Below are 14446 nucleotides of genomic sequence, written 5' to 3'. Positions count from 1 at the left end.
ACATCAGTGCCAAATACAAAGGTAAAATAACTTGTCTACTCTTGCTTGAGATTCCCCTCTTTATGCATCCCAGAATTGTGTTAGCTCTTTTGGCCAGAGTGTCACATTAGGAGTTGATTACCCACCACAACCCCCAAATCTTTTTCAGAGACTCTACGTCCAGGATAGAGTCTCCCATCCTATAAATATGGCCTATATTCTTTGTTCCAAGATGTATATATTTAGCTATATTAAAGTGCATATTGTTTGCTTGCGTCCAGTTTACCAAGTGATCCAGATTGCTCAGTATCAGCCATCTGTCTCTTCACTACTTGCCACTACCCAATTTTTGTGTAATCTGCAAACCTTATCAGTGATGATTTTATGTTTCCTTCCAGGTCATTGATAAAGATGTTAAATAGAGTAGGGCCAAGAGCCAGTCCCTGTTGAACCCCCACTTAATCATGATTCCCTGTTTACAATTACATGTAGAGACCTATCAGTTAGCCAGTTTTTAATCCATTTTATGTGTGCTATTTTAATTTTATATCATTCTCGTTTTTAATCAAAATGTACATTACCAAATTAAATGCCTTACAAAAGCCTAAGTATATTACATCAACATTATTACCTTTAACAACCAAACTTATAATCTTATAAAAAAAAGATATCAAGTTAGTTTGACGGGGTCAATTTTCCATAAACCCATGTTGATTTGCATTAATTACATTACCCTTCTTTAGTTCTTTATTAATTGAGTCCTGTATCAGCCACTCTATTATCTTGCCTAGGACTGATGTCAGGCTGACAGGCCTATAATTACCCGGTTCATCCTTAAAGATTGGCACAACACTAGCTTTCTTCCAGTCTTCTGGAACTTCCCCAGTGCTCCAAGACTTTTTGAAAATCAACATTCATGGTCCAGCGAGCTCCTCACCCTGCTCTTTTAAAACTGCTGGATGCAAGTTATCTGGACTTGCTGATTTTAAAATGTCTAACTTTAGTAGCTTCTGTTTAACACCCTTCAGAGATGCTAGTGAAATGGAAAGAGTATTATCACCACATGATGGGACCATATCATCTGTTTTCTCCCAAATATAGAACAAAAATAGTGATTGAACATTTCTGTGTTTTCTGCATTACTGATAATTCTACCATTTCCATCTAGTAATGGACTAATACCACTTTCAGAATTCTTTTTATTCCTAATATATTTTAGAAAACTGCTAGCTCAGGTGTGACCAGCCACACTGCAAACCAATACCCCCCCTAAAGGTGTCCACTCAGCTGCACCCACACTGGTGCAGCTCTCACTAGGGTGAGACTTCTAAGAACATGTCACAGCATTCTGAGTGCTACAGTAAAATGAGCTACAATTCTTTCCCAGTGAATCATGGGAGAACTTGTCTGCCCTTCTGGGCATACAGGAAGAACTGTGGGAAGGCACTGGAGGACTATAAGCACTCAAGCGGTTTAGCCTACATCCACAGCACAAAGTGGGCAGGAAATCAGCCTGAGTGTAAACACCACTGGAGTTTTAGCCTAGAGCCCAGAGTGGCCCAGCTAGCTTGGGTGTAAATTATCACCACACTCAGGTAACAGAGTTTTGCATGGACAGGAATCAAGTTAGGGAAAACATCTGAGTAAAAGCCCAAGTTAACTCTGCAGTGAAGACAAGCTCTTCGTTGATGGAGATACCACAAGGAGATATCAGAAAGACAGGCTGAGATTTGAGTTTGGATGGAAGGAGGCAAATCTAGAGTTGAGAGGCAGACCTGCAAGTCATCAGCATCAAAATGGTAGTGAAAGCCATGCTCGCAGTTGAGGAGCAGGTTCTGACTCATGGGACACAACGGTGCCTAATCACCCGCTGAGAATGAAACACATTGCCACTGTGTAGGTAGTTTCAACTACCACACCATTAATCTTTTTACTAGCTGACCCTAGAGCAATACTCCTCTAACTTAAACTAACTGCCTGCACTTATCCCTATTCAGTAACCAGGGGATACAATGGCAGATGGTATAGCTAAGCACTAAGGCTAGCAGTAAAGACAGAAAAATGAATAAAACTCAATATCTTCCATTTAAAAACAGTTAGGGAAGGACAAGCGAGTGGAAATAATGGAATAGATAGATAGATAGACAGATAGTGCATGCCTAAGATTAATGTATAAAACAGGTCATTGCATCTGCAGCCAAGCACTGTGCATGTAGTTACACCTTTTCACACAAGCAACTTAAATGCACATTTCTGAAAGTTTGGCCTTCTGTGTCTTAAAGGTACCTATACTGCAGAACAAGTAGACACACCCTGCAAGGCATACTGTAGAGCATAAGATGCAGAAAGGGTGGAAGTTGTATCTCCCACAGCTGTATACTCTGAAGCCTAAGAAAAACAGGGCGGAAATCAGCTCTTTCTCCAGGGTAATTTTAGATACAATCCTATCTTCCTCCAGCATCCTGATATCACAAGCATGTCAGATAAGAAATAGCTACCACAACATATCCTTACATATGCCATCCATACAGCTGGGGGTGACATCCCAATAACACTCAATACTTTACAGTAACAAAGATTAGCAAGTAGCTAGCCTGTTTTTAATTAAACATGTGCAAGGTTTAACACTTGAGGTATAAATGGAGCATCTCCTTGATCAGCAAAAGAAAATGACTGCAAAGCCAAGATGTACATTAGTAATTTTTTATTTTTTTTTTAACTAATTTTCAAATATTTCAGACAGACTCAGTGAAATCTGTGATGAGCAAACAGCAGTTACACATATATGAATGGTGCTCTCACATACAAGCTTACCTATCACTCGGTGGTTAAAGTAATCCGGCAGCATCCTCTCACACACAGCAACCAGCAGCCAAAAAGCTTCCTCCTCTTTGGCATACAACAGCAGCACAGAGGTCAAGATATTCATAGACTGTTATGAGGTCAAAGAAGAAAACGGGATTTATTAGTTGCAGAAACGCCCCTCCCCCCTTTCACCAAAAGCTCCTATGCTTTAAAAAACAACAATAAAACTTTTCAGATAAAACATCAATTAATTGGCAGGAGAAATGCCTGTCACCCCCAGGGCTCCCACAGTCTGACAGCTTACCACAAAACACAGCTCTCCTTACTGTGGAGATTTTTATTTTTTTTGGAAGGGGGAGACTGATTCTATTATTGCAATCCAGCTAAGACTTTAAGCCATAGGGGGATTTGCAAGTTCATACATGCCACTCTTGCATAGTTGGCTCACGTTGCCCCACATGAAAACACAGCATTATATCTGTCAAGATGCAAAATAGGCATCCAACTGTCATAACATGGGTTATGGAGACAGATATGAGTCAAGAAGCCAGCAGAGTATCAGAAACCTGGAAAAATCTCTGCCTGGATGGGCTCAGGCGTTTGGTCACAAGCTGAGGTGGTTCAAAAGTTTTGGGTTGTTTTTAAGCAGAATGTTTTTATTGTTTCTTTAAACAATCAAACACAGCAAGCAGCAAATATTTGGCCACACACTTCTGAAACCCCGCACCATATTCAGGTTTTGGCAGATTAATTTCAGCTTTTCAATTAAAAAAAAACACAACAAATTTTGAAGGAAAGCAGACACTGTCCGTGATTTTTTTCTGCTTTTTAAAAAACCCCTAGTTTTCGAATCAAAAAAAGTTTTGATGGAAAATATTTGTCCAACCCTTTTAATGTGCCTTTTAGCACTAGTTGATGCTGAGAACCAGTGATACCTTGTAAAGAAGTTTTCTCAAAACTAGGATTGTGCCGAGATGCGGAAGGTTTATTTTTCCCAGGGCCGCCCGTGAGGGGGAGCAAGTGGGGCAATTTGCCCCGGGCCCCACAGGGGCCCCCATGAGAATATAGTATTGCAATTTTTTTATGGAAGAGGCTCCTGAAATTGCTTTGCCCCAGGCCCCCTGAATCCTCTGGGCGGCCCTGCTCCAGCCTCCTGAGTTCTGACCATGGGAGTAGTGTAGTTCTAGACCCGTGAACCAGCTCCCTTATCTTCCATGCAGACACCTCTACAGAGGCAAAAAACTTTGGGTTCATTTAGGTTAGAACATAAGAACAGCCACACTGGGTCAAATCAAAGGTCCATCCAGCCCAGTATCCTGTCTACCGACAATGGCCAATGCCAAGTGCCCCAGAGGGAGTGAACCTAACAGGTAATGATCAAATGATCTCTCTCCTGCCATCCATCTCCACCCTCTGACAAACAGAAGCTAGGGACACAATTCCTTACCCATCCTGGCTAATAGCCATTAACGGACTTAACCTCCATGCAGTTATCTGTTTCCTAGAGACTGGCTCCACGGGGTCCTTCACAAACTGGAGACGGTTACTGTGGGTTTGTCTTTACTATAGCTTATGTACATACTCCACGAACTGAGCATTTGAGCTTATTCCAGAATCTGGGATGAGCCTATGTTGTGAAAACTGAAATGCTCAAAATAGCACATGCATGTGAATGGACACAGGGTGCTAAAATTAAATTAATCCAGGGGTTCTCAAACTGGGGGTCAGGACTCCTCAGGGAGTCACAAGCTGTCAGCCTCCACCTCAAACCTCGCTTTGCCTCCAGCATTTATGATAGTGTTAAATATATAAAAAAAGTGTTTTCAATTTACAAGGGGGTCGCACTCAGAGATTTGCTATGTGAAAGGGGTCACCAGGACGAGAGTTTGAGAATCACTGAATTAACCCCTCTGGAGCCTCAGGAAATGTAGGCGGGGGGGTCTCCCTTGGTAGGGTTGGGAAGGCTATTGCTCTTCTCATGTGATCCCTCCCCCAGTGGCTAATTTTAAATGAAGCCACCCTCCCCTGACATGAGTCTCCCTATGGCACTGAAATTAAATAGAGGCTATAATTTGGCATTTGAGAAGTGAAAGGGACGGTAGCCCTAATGGAAAAGCTAACAGCTTGGCTCTTCTGCAAGCCTCAAACTGCTGAATGAGCTTCAGGGTAAGGAAGGCTATGCCTCCCAAACAGCCTGGCCCTGTCCCCTATCCGACCCCTACCTACTTCCTGCCCCCCGACCGCCCCCCCCCTCAGAATACCCGACCCATCCTGCTCCTTGTCCCCTCACCGTCCCCCAGAGACCCCCAATCACAACCCCGGGACCCCACCCCTCCTCCCTATCCCCTGACTGCCCCGACCCCTATCCACCCCCCTGCTGAGTCCTGACAGACCCCCAGAACGCCCACAATCCAACCCCCCCGTTCCCTGTCCCCTGACCACCACCCCCAACCTCTGCCCCCTCCCTGTGCCCTGACTGTCCCCAAGACTCCCTGCCCCTTAGCCAACCCCCCGAGCCCCAGCTTCTTACCCCCGGCTCCCCCCTCACCCGGAGCCTCAGCGCGTCGCATCCAGGGCCGTCCCTGAACAGCGCTGCAGCATGGCTCTGGCGGGGCTCCTGCGCTCCTCCCCACTCAGAGCTGCGTGGTAAGGGGGCAGGGCTGTAAGCCTCCTCCACTCAGCCCGGAGCTCGCAGCCCCGCCCCCTTACCACGCGGCTCTGAGCGGGGTGGAGCTCAGGGGCCCCGCCAGAGTCAGGCTGCAGCTGTTCAGGGACAGACCTGGATGCGCTGAGGCTCCAGGAGAGGGGCGGAGTCGGAGTCAGGTCAGGCTGGGGCAGGAGCTTCAGCCGTTCTCTTGGGTGCCCCTGCGGAGCCCAGGGCTAATTTCCCCACTTGCTCCCCCCCTCCCCCCCCGAGCAGGCCCTAGGCTGGAGGGGAGGTGGAGATGTTATTAGAGCCAATAGGTTGTAATTACACTGCACAGGTGCTATTTACTTGCCACCAGCCTGGGAAGAGGAGGATTTCAGCTTACCAAATCCCTGCACAGGTCCCCTATGTGAAGCTCATCTTCCTAGGCCAGTTTACTTTGCTCACTCGCTGAGCACTGCATGAGATAACTTGCAGTCAACACTAACAAGAGTAGTGGGAATTTATTTTTGACTCTCAATGAAAATTCTGAACATACACAGGGAACAAGTCTGAGTCAGAAAGGGCTTTTTTACATACTCATTTTTCAGAGTAAAACTACACAACATTTAAATTATTCTTTCATTACGTATGTAACAAATCAAAGCACGTTATTTATAACAGAGCCATTGCAAAACCCACTGAGGGGATAACAAAACTGAGTAAACAGAGAATTGCTCTAGAGAGAGAGAGTGCGTTAACATACTTTTCTACATGCTAATAATTATTCACCTGGCAGTATCCTATTTTGGGGTTCCTATGTGCATACGCTGTCAGAACTCTCCTCAAGGCTGCTATCCCAGTTTCATTCTGGAAGGCTGGGTGCTCAGGCAATGAGCGATGCAGGTCCCGTTCAATCTCCTCTGTTGCCATGCAACACTTGCCCATTGACGCCTCCACTAAATTTCCGTAGTAACCAGGATTGGAGGCAAGATCAGTCACAGCATCTGAAGGCAGCAGTAAGAGGAAAACATGAGGATTTCAGGTATAATGTCATTAAGTGAATTATTTGTCCAAAAAAAAAAAAAAAAACATGTAAAGAGGTTTTTTTCCCCCAAGGTCTATGAAATTAGACATTACTTGCATTTGGTGAACCCCTGAACCTAAAAAGGAGATAAAATACTAGCAGTGATTTTCCAAGGTGCAATGTTTGCACAGAAAATGAAACAGCTATTATTAAAGCCTAAATCACACAGTAGAAGAAAAACCAGCTTGGTACTGACTTTGTACTGTGAAACATCCCCTGCTAAAAGCGTTGCTGGGATAAATTTATTCAGTATTGAATGTAATGTCCAAAAAGAAAAAATTCCAAAAATAAAAGGATTTAATCCTTGCAAATGTGTCTGAAACTGGACCCGATAAATTGGAGAACACACTGTAGGGAACAATCCTGTTCAGACAGGGCAATGAATGAAATTACTTGGTAAGTCTTTTCTAGCTATAGATTCCTGCCAATTTTTTAAGGGAAGAAGCAGCACTGCAGACCTAAAGATGTCATAACTTCAAAATAGGTAGGTTTAGCTAAGATTAAATCAATACTTATATTGCAGTCTAATTGTTGCCGCAAGAAGAACATTATTTCATGAAGACGTGATGGCATTTTTATACTAATTACATGGACAAAATTGCTATTATTTCTGCACACCACTGACCAGTTATGAGACACAAAATAAAAATCTCTTATTGTTCTACCTAGGTATTTATACGGATAGTATCCCCACAGTATCTAAGCACCTCTCCTTCCTTCCTTCCCACTAGAGAATGTGATGGGATTACATGCCAAAATATCCAGCTTGGACACAGTTTTCCTTTGCTGAAGAACAATCTTTTGGAGCTTTCTTGCCTAACTGCATCTGTAGCTGAGTTCAGCCCTGGATCCTGGCTATATCCAAGATGTATTATAGAGTTCTCACCTGAAAAGAGGAGCCAGAGTTTGCCTCGTAAAGATTCTGGGATTCCCATTGCAACTAATTTTCTAATCTTCTCTGTGCGAAACATGCACACAGTTCTGCCATATTCTGCAAAATGGTCATTCCACAGTCTCTCTTTTATTTGTTCCCTGGACTGGAAATCAGAGGATAAGTTTTAAAAGAAGCAGTGTGCTTTTAAGGTCTAATATACAAAAAATATTAAATACTCTCGATTTTCCTCTTTCATAAGGATTTCTTTTGGACCAGAAAATGTGGTAATAGACATGGGAGATCTACTTTAAGGGGCAAATCCTTCCCCATTCTGCCCTTGGGGAGGAACCTATGCAGTCCCACAGCACAAGGGAAGAGCAACACTAGGCAAGACAATGAGAGCCCTACTGTGTGCCAGAGCCCAGCTCCATAGGGACTGCCTGCAAGTTAGTGCACCATGGGGATGCACTGGTCCTTTTTTCCCCTCTCACAGCCTTTAGGCTGAAGCAGCTCCACTCTGCAGCTGGGGAGAGGAGGTGCTAGTGTTGTGCTTTGGCCACTACTTCATGCGTTCTCTCACTACTAATCTGCCAGAGGTCACAATTACACCTCTACCTCGATATAACACTGTCCTCGGGAGCCAAAAAATCTTACCGCATTATAGGTGAAAAGCGTTATATCGAACTTGATTTGATCCGCAGGAGTGCACCCCTCCCCCGGCCGGAGCGCTGCTTTACCACGTTATAGCCAAATTCGTGTTATATCGAGTGGCGTTATAACAGGGTAGAGGTGTGCTTCTCAAAAGGAGCTTGCAGCAGCTCTACATTCATCGGGGGAGCCTGGGCAGCAGGGCCCCCTTCCCACACTACTGAAGTGGGCAGAAGGCTTCCCAAAAAGCCTTCAAGAAATCTCCAGCCACGGTTCCCACAGACCCGAAAGATTAGTTCTTGTGACTGTGAATAACCGGGAGTATCCTAAAGATCACAAGTAAAAAGGCAAACAACTTATTTTAAATGATAGTAGCACTGACAATACCAGGGAGCCTGAGGGACAAGAGACAACCGCAGGCTCCACAGGCCCAGAAAGCTAGCTTTGTCTTGCTTTTTAAAGGGAGAGCTACACTACTACCATGAATACTATGAGCCCTTTGCTCAATCCACTAGTTCATTACAACTCTTGTAAGATAGCACTGTTGAGAGGCAGTAGTAATAAGAAAGCCTGATAAAGTATAAGTGTTGCAACTATGCAGACAGGATCCAACACCTCCTATCTATCAAAACACCATTTTAAAAAATTCACACATTTGTGGTTGTGACATCATGTGAAAAGGAGTGCTGTAAAAAGACACTGTTTTTTACTTATTGGGGGAGGGGTGGTAAATAAATATTATGGGGATGGAATGAGAAAAGAGCCAGGCAGACAAAGGAGTACAAACAAACAAACAAACAAAGAAGCTTACTACAGTTTAAACTCAAAACACACACAACCACACTTACACTTTCCTGCCAATATATAGTTCACTTTATTAAAAGAGGGTTTGGCCAAATGATTTACCATAGTTATTTTTAAGACTTATTTTAAAAAGCTACTCTACAATTACACCCTAGCCGCACATACCATCCTGAAGTCACTCCCTTCAGCTCCAGACTGGTGAAAGACTGATCGTAGTGCCTCTGCATTTAACAGGTGACTGCTCTCCTTTTCACCTTCATTCTTGTCTTCGCTTTGGGAAGCCACCATTCCCAAATCCCGGGACTCACAGTCACTGAACACACATGTTGAATGAAACACGAGAGAGTTCTTGAAACATGGAATTAAAGAAAAAGAATTTTTGGAAAGAGTTTAAAAACCTGTACTGTATGTATAATGTTTGAGACAACAAGAGCCAACACAAACTAGTGAAGCAGGTAACTTTGTCACAGTCTTAACTTTTGCCCAAATTTGAAAATTTTGACCTAAAATTAAGTACCAAACTTCACAGTTAGGCACATACTTAATAATGGCCTAATTAGTAGTTTTGCTGAGCACTTGCAGTCACTACGTAAAGTCAGTGGGAGCTTTAGTTGCTCCGCACCTCTAGAGCAGGATTCCATTGCTACCTTCCCTCATATTTTTTAGGAAGGAACAGGAAGTGTTTTTCGATTCTTTTTTATAGACACGTTAGCTAGCAGACTTTACAACTGTGCTACTCCATAGTCTGGATTTAGCAGGGACACTCCCAGGTTTCTATAAACTGCCCCAACACCCCAGCGTGGTAGCCAGAGCTCCAGGCCAGACACATACAGATCATCCCACGACGCCCAGAGCTGCGTTCCAAGTGGGATTATCGTGCAGGTAGTGGAAAGTTAGCTATGGTGAGGCCTTAGGAGGTAACCAGGCAGCAGCCCAGGATTCAGTCTGTGGAAGGTCAATTTTCACATCAAATAATTAGTGAATTTTTGGAGTAACAAACAGTTAATTGACTGAGGGGAGTGGGGCAAGACGGCTGATTTTACAACAGAGTGAGCATTCGTTTAAGGAAAAGACTGATTTTTCATGGATGAAACAGAAAATGTGCAAGGAGCACAAAAGGGGCCACCCAGGAGATTGGGATGGGAGGAATAACACAGGAAAGTGACCAAGGAGAAGCCTGAAGGCCCCCTAATGTGAGGGAAGGGAAATTCTCCACAACCTTATTCCTCAGTGGGGAGTCGGAGTGTGGGAGATGCCTCCTTGAGACATGAAGGGAGGGGTGGAAATGCCTCTTTCTGAAAAATGCTGGGTTCCTGGCAGCTTAGTTGAATCCCAAGTCTTTAAGGCCATGAGAACTGACACTCAGACTGGAACTGCCTGTAATTCTCAAGGATATTAAAGTGCCATGATCTGCCCTGCACTTCCCCTTGAGAGTCCTAGAGTCCCAACTTTTTTCCCCCCAAGACTGTCCCAGGAAAACCTTTTGAAATATAAGCAGCTATGCTCTCATGAGAACATAAGAATGGCCATACAGGGTCAGAACAAAGGTCCATCCAGCCCAGTATCCTGTCTACCGACAGTGGTCAATGCCAGGTGCCCCAGAGGGAGTGAACCTAACAGGCAACGATCAAGTGATCTCTCTCCTGCCATCCATCACCACCCTCTGACAGAGGCTAGGGACACCATTCCTTACCCATCCTGGCTAATAGCCATTAATGGACTTAACCTCCATGAATTTATCCAGCTCTCTTTTAAACCCTGTTATAGTCCTAGCCTTCACAACCTCCTCAGGCAAGGAGTTCCACAAGTTGACTGTGTGCTGTGTGAAGAAGAACTTCCTTTTATTTGTTTTAAACCTGCTACCCATTAATTTCATTTGCTGGCCTTTAGTGCTTATATTATGGGAACAAGTAAATAACTTTTCCTTATTCACTTTCTCCACATCACTCATGATTTTATATACCTCTATCATATCCCCCCTTAGTCTCCTATTTTCCAAGCTGAAAAGTCCTAGCCTTTTCAATCTCTCCTCATATGGGACCCATTCCAAACCCCTAAGCATTTTAGTTGCTCTTCTCTGAAACTTTTCTAATGCCAGTATGTCTTTTTTGAGATGAGACGACCACATCTGTATGCAGTATTCAATATGTGGGCATACCATGGATTTATATAAGGGCAATAAGATAGTCTCCGTCTTATTCTCTCTCCCCTTTTTAATGATTCCTAACATCCTGTTTGCTTTTTTGAGTGCCTCTGCACACTGCGTGGACGTCTTCAGAGAACTATCTTCAATGACTCCAAGATCTCTTTCCTGAATAGCTGTAGCTAAATTAGCCCCCATCATATTGTATGTATAGTTGGGGTTATTTTTCCCAATGTGCATTACTTTACATTTATCCACATTAAATTTCATTTGCCATTTTGTTGCCCAATCACTTAGTTTTGTGAGATCTTTTTGAAGTTCTTCATAGTCTGCTTTGGTCTTAATTATCTTGAGCAGTTTAGTGTCGTCTGCAAACTTTGCCACCTCACTTTCTACCCCTTTCTCCAGATCATTTATGAATAAGCTGAATAGGATTGGTCCTAGGACTGACCCCTGGGGAACACCACTAGTTACTCCTCTCCATTCTGAAAATTTACCATTAATTCCTACCCTTTGTTCCCTGTCTTTTAACCAGTTCTCAATCCATGAAAGGACCTTCCCTCTTATCCCATGACAACTTAATTTACGTAAGAGCCTTTGGTGAGGGACCTTGTCAAAGGCTTTCTGGAAATCTAAGTACGCTACGTCCACTGGATCCCCCTTGTCCACATGTTTGTTGACCTCTTCAAAGAACTCTAATAGATTAATAAGACATGATTTCCCTTTACAGAAACCATGTTGACTTTTGCCCAACAATTTATGTTCTTCTGTCTGTCTGACAATTTTATAGAAGAACATAATCCTTCACTTCAGCAAGTACTTGTTATCTGTCACTCAGTATTTCTTAGCTTTCTGGTTAAATATTGAGCATTTTTGGTTCTGCTCAAAGAATAAAATGCCCTGATGGTTTATACAATACAGTAGAAAAGAATTTACTATGGGTTAATTCAAAAGATACTATACCAAACACACAGTTAACTAGCCAATAGTTTATAAACACCGTAGGAAAAAATCGTTACATTAATCCATAAGAAGTTACTAGTAAATTGTAAATCACAGAATCATAGAAACATAGAACTGTCAGGGATCTCGTCAGATCATCTAGTCCAGTCCCCTGCACCAAGGCAGAACTAAATTTCTAGACCATCCCAAAGAGGTGTTTGTCTAACCTGTTCTTAAAAGCCTCCAATGGCGGAGATTCCACAACCTCCCTTGGTAATTTGTTCAAGTGCTTAACTACCCTGATAGTTGGAAAGTTTTTCCAAACATCTAACCTAAATCTCCATTGCTGCATTTTAAGCCTATTACTTCTTGCCCTGTCTTCAGTGGTTAAGGAAAACAATTTATTACCCTCCTTTTCTTAACAATCTTTTACATAGTAGGAGACTATTATCATATCCCCCTTCATTCTCTTAAACAAACCCAGTTTTTTCAATCTTTCCTCATAGGTTATGTTTTCTAGACGTTTAATAATTTTTGCTGCTCTCCTCTGGACTTTTTCCAATTTGTCCACACCTTGCCCGAAGTGTGGTGCCCAGAACTGGACATAATAGTCCAGTTGAGGCCTTATCAGCACTGTGTAGAATGGAAGAATTTCTTCTTGTGTCTTGCTCTCAACACTCCTGTTAACATATCCCAGAATGACGTTAGCTTTTTTTGCAACAGTATTACATTGTTGCCTCATATTTAGTTGGGGATTCACTATAACCCCTAGATCCTTTCCTGCAGTTCTCCTTCCTAAGCAGTCATTTCACATTTTGTATCTGTGCAATTGATAATTTCTTCCTAAGTGCAGTTCTTTGCATTTGTCCTTATTGAATTTTATCCTATTTATTTCAGACCATTTCTACAGTTTGTCACCGCCATTTTGAATTCTAATCCTGTCCTTAATCACAGGCTTCTGACCAATTTTCTGCTCCAGTTATGATTTTAGGAGATGTAGGACAAAAGGCTAAGTATCATCATCATTATGCAATTCAAAACAGATCAAAAGTTTAGTACCGTTTCTTTTTTTTCCAAGCAGTTATAGAGCACTGGGTTGCTGGTGTTGACTTGTTTTAGTCTCAGAAGCAGGTTCTCCACCAAGCTATCCCTGTCTTTCAACTCAATGAACTGAAAGGCCATCTTGCTCCTTATACTAATGATGATGGGATTGGGAAGGAGACTAGTGTCCTCCATCTTCTCTATACTAACCACCTATTCCAAAAACATGACAGAAAATGTATTAGTCACCATTCAAATACACTCCCTGATATATACTGTACATGCACTGAAATGTACATAAAGGGATTTATTTCTTTGCACACCAATATTAATTATGACTATTCTGATTGTCTAAATGGTCAGATACATGCTAAAGATCAAGATTGATTAAAGTTTCTTTACTTTAGACAGATGACCTTATCTCCTTCAGTCTAAAGATTTTCAAGAGTAACTTGTGATTTTGAATGCTCAACTTAAGATACCTTAAAGAAGCCTGATTTTCAAAAATCTGAGCACCTGCCTTCTGAAGTTCAAGCCAGATTAAAGTGTCTCAAACTGGGCACTCAAAATCATTATGCTATTTTTTTAAATCTTGGCAAACAGATATGGTTTTGCTGACATTCAAAACAACAACTGGAATGGGATCAACATAACCAAATTCTTGAGGAAATATGGCATTTCTTCCCAATAGCATTGAATTAAGTTTTTAACCCTGTGAGCATAACAGTTTTTGATAGATATGAAATTAAAAAGCCGTTGTCTCCAATTATGTACATTACATCACTTGTTTTCAGATGCTGTGTCACTACAAGTCACTGCTAGGGTCAGGACATCACTCAAAAGTTGCTGTTATTAGTTCAGGATGAAAGCAGAGCTTCATCATTAAGAGATCACAACTGCAGGCACAGGGATTGAAAAAAAAATCTTTAAAAACCAAACAGCATCCCACTCCAGTGCATTTAAAATAGGTGCCTGGCAGTTATTACTTGCCATCTATGAGCCAGACAAAGGCTAAATGAAATATATTGAAATGCTCATAATACTTGAAGGCCAGACTTTTTGCAGTGAGGGGGAAATGCCACTAAATTCTGCTGAAAGAAGAAACCAAATTCTATTGATTCTACATCAGTGTCCCGAGAAGTTAATTTTGTCTACAAAAATCTCCATTAGATAGAAACGTACAAGTCTTTTTTAAAAGACCGGACTAACATGTCTGTGTTGGAGACCTGTGTGTCAGCACTGCCTCCAGAGCGTCCTGCTTCCCTCAGCTCCACAGGACAATCCATTGCCAATCAGTAGTCCCTTGTGTGTGGAATCCCCACAGGCTTGGTGGGGGAAGACTGTGCATGAAATGGAGGGAAAGATGCCATTGTATCTTATCTGCATGCGTTTTCAAGGCCCCAATCCTTGAAACTTTGGGTGCTACCACAGTTAATAAAATAAATAAAACTGGCACTCCCTCTTTCCATACCTCTACCTCTGGACTTGCCCAGTTCT

At 42.5% G+C, this 14446-nt stretch overlaps 1 protein-coding gene across 3 annotated transcripts in view; it reads right to left on the bottom strand.

The window, feature by feature from the left end:
* Positions 1-14446, bottom strand: part of TBC1D8 (TBC1 domain family member 8) — a 90532-nt gene that overhangs the window by 10368 nt on the left and 65718 nt on the right. For 2 of the 3 annotated variants that reach the window (XM_039532666.1, XM_039532674.1), the window contains 5 exons: positions 12968-13162; positions 8989-9171; positions 7384-7534; positions 6203-6417; positions 2794-2911 (listed from right to left, as the gene is read on the bottom strand). In XM_039532666.1, the coding sequence (XP_039388600.1) occupies positions 2794-2911; positions 6203-6417; positions 7384-7534; positions 8989-9171; positions 12968-13162 (862 nt within the window). The remainder of the gene's footprint in view (positions 1-2793; positions 2912-6202; positions 6418-7383; positions 7535-8988; positions 9172-12967; positions 13163-14446) is intronic. The other variant, XM_039532682.1, reaches the window with a different exon arrangement.

Source organism: Mauremys reevesii, linkage group 1 (assembly GCF_016161935.1).
Source record: "Mauremys reevesii isolate NIE-2019 linkage group 1, ASM1616193v1, whole genome shotgun sequence".
NCBI classification, from domain to species: domain Eukaryota; kingdom Metazoa; phylum Chordata; order Testudines; family Geoemydidae; genus Mauremys; species Mauremys reevesii.
The sequence above is the reverse complement of the archived record's forward strand: the minus strand, read 5'-3'. Positions and strand labels throughout refer to the sequence as shown.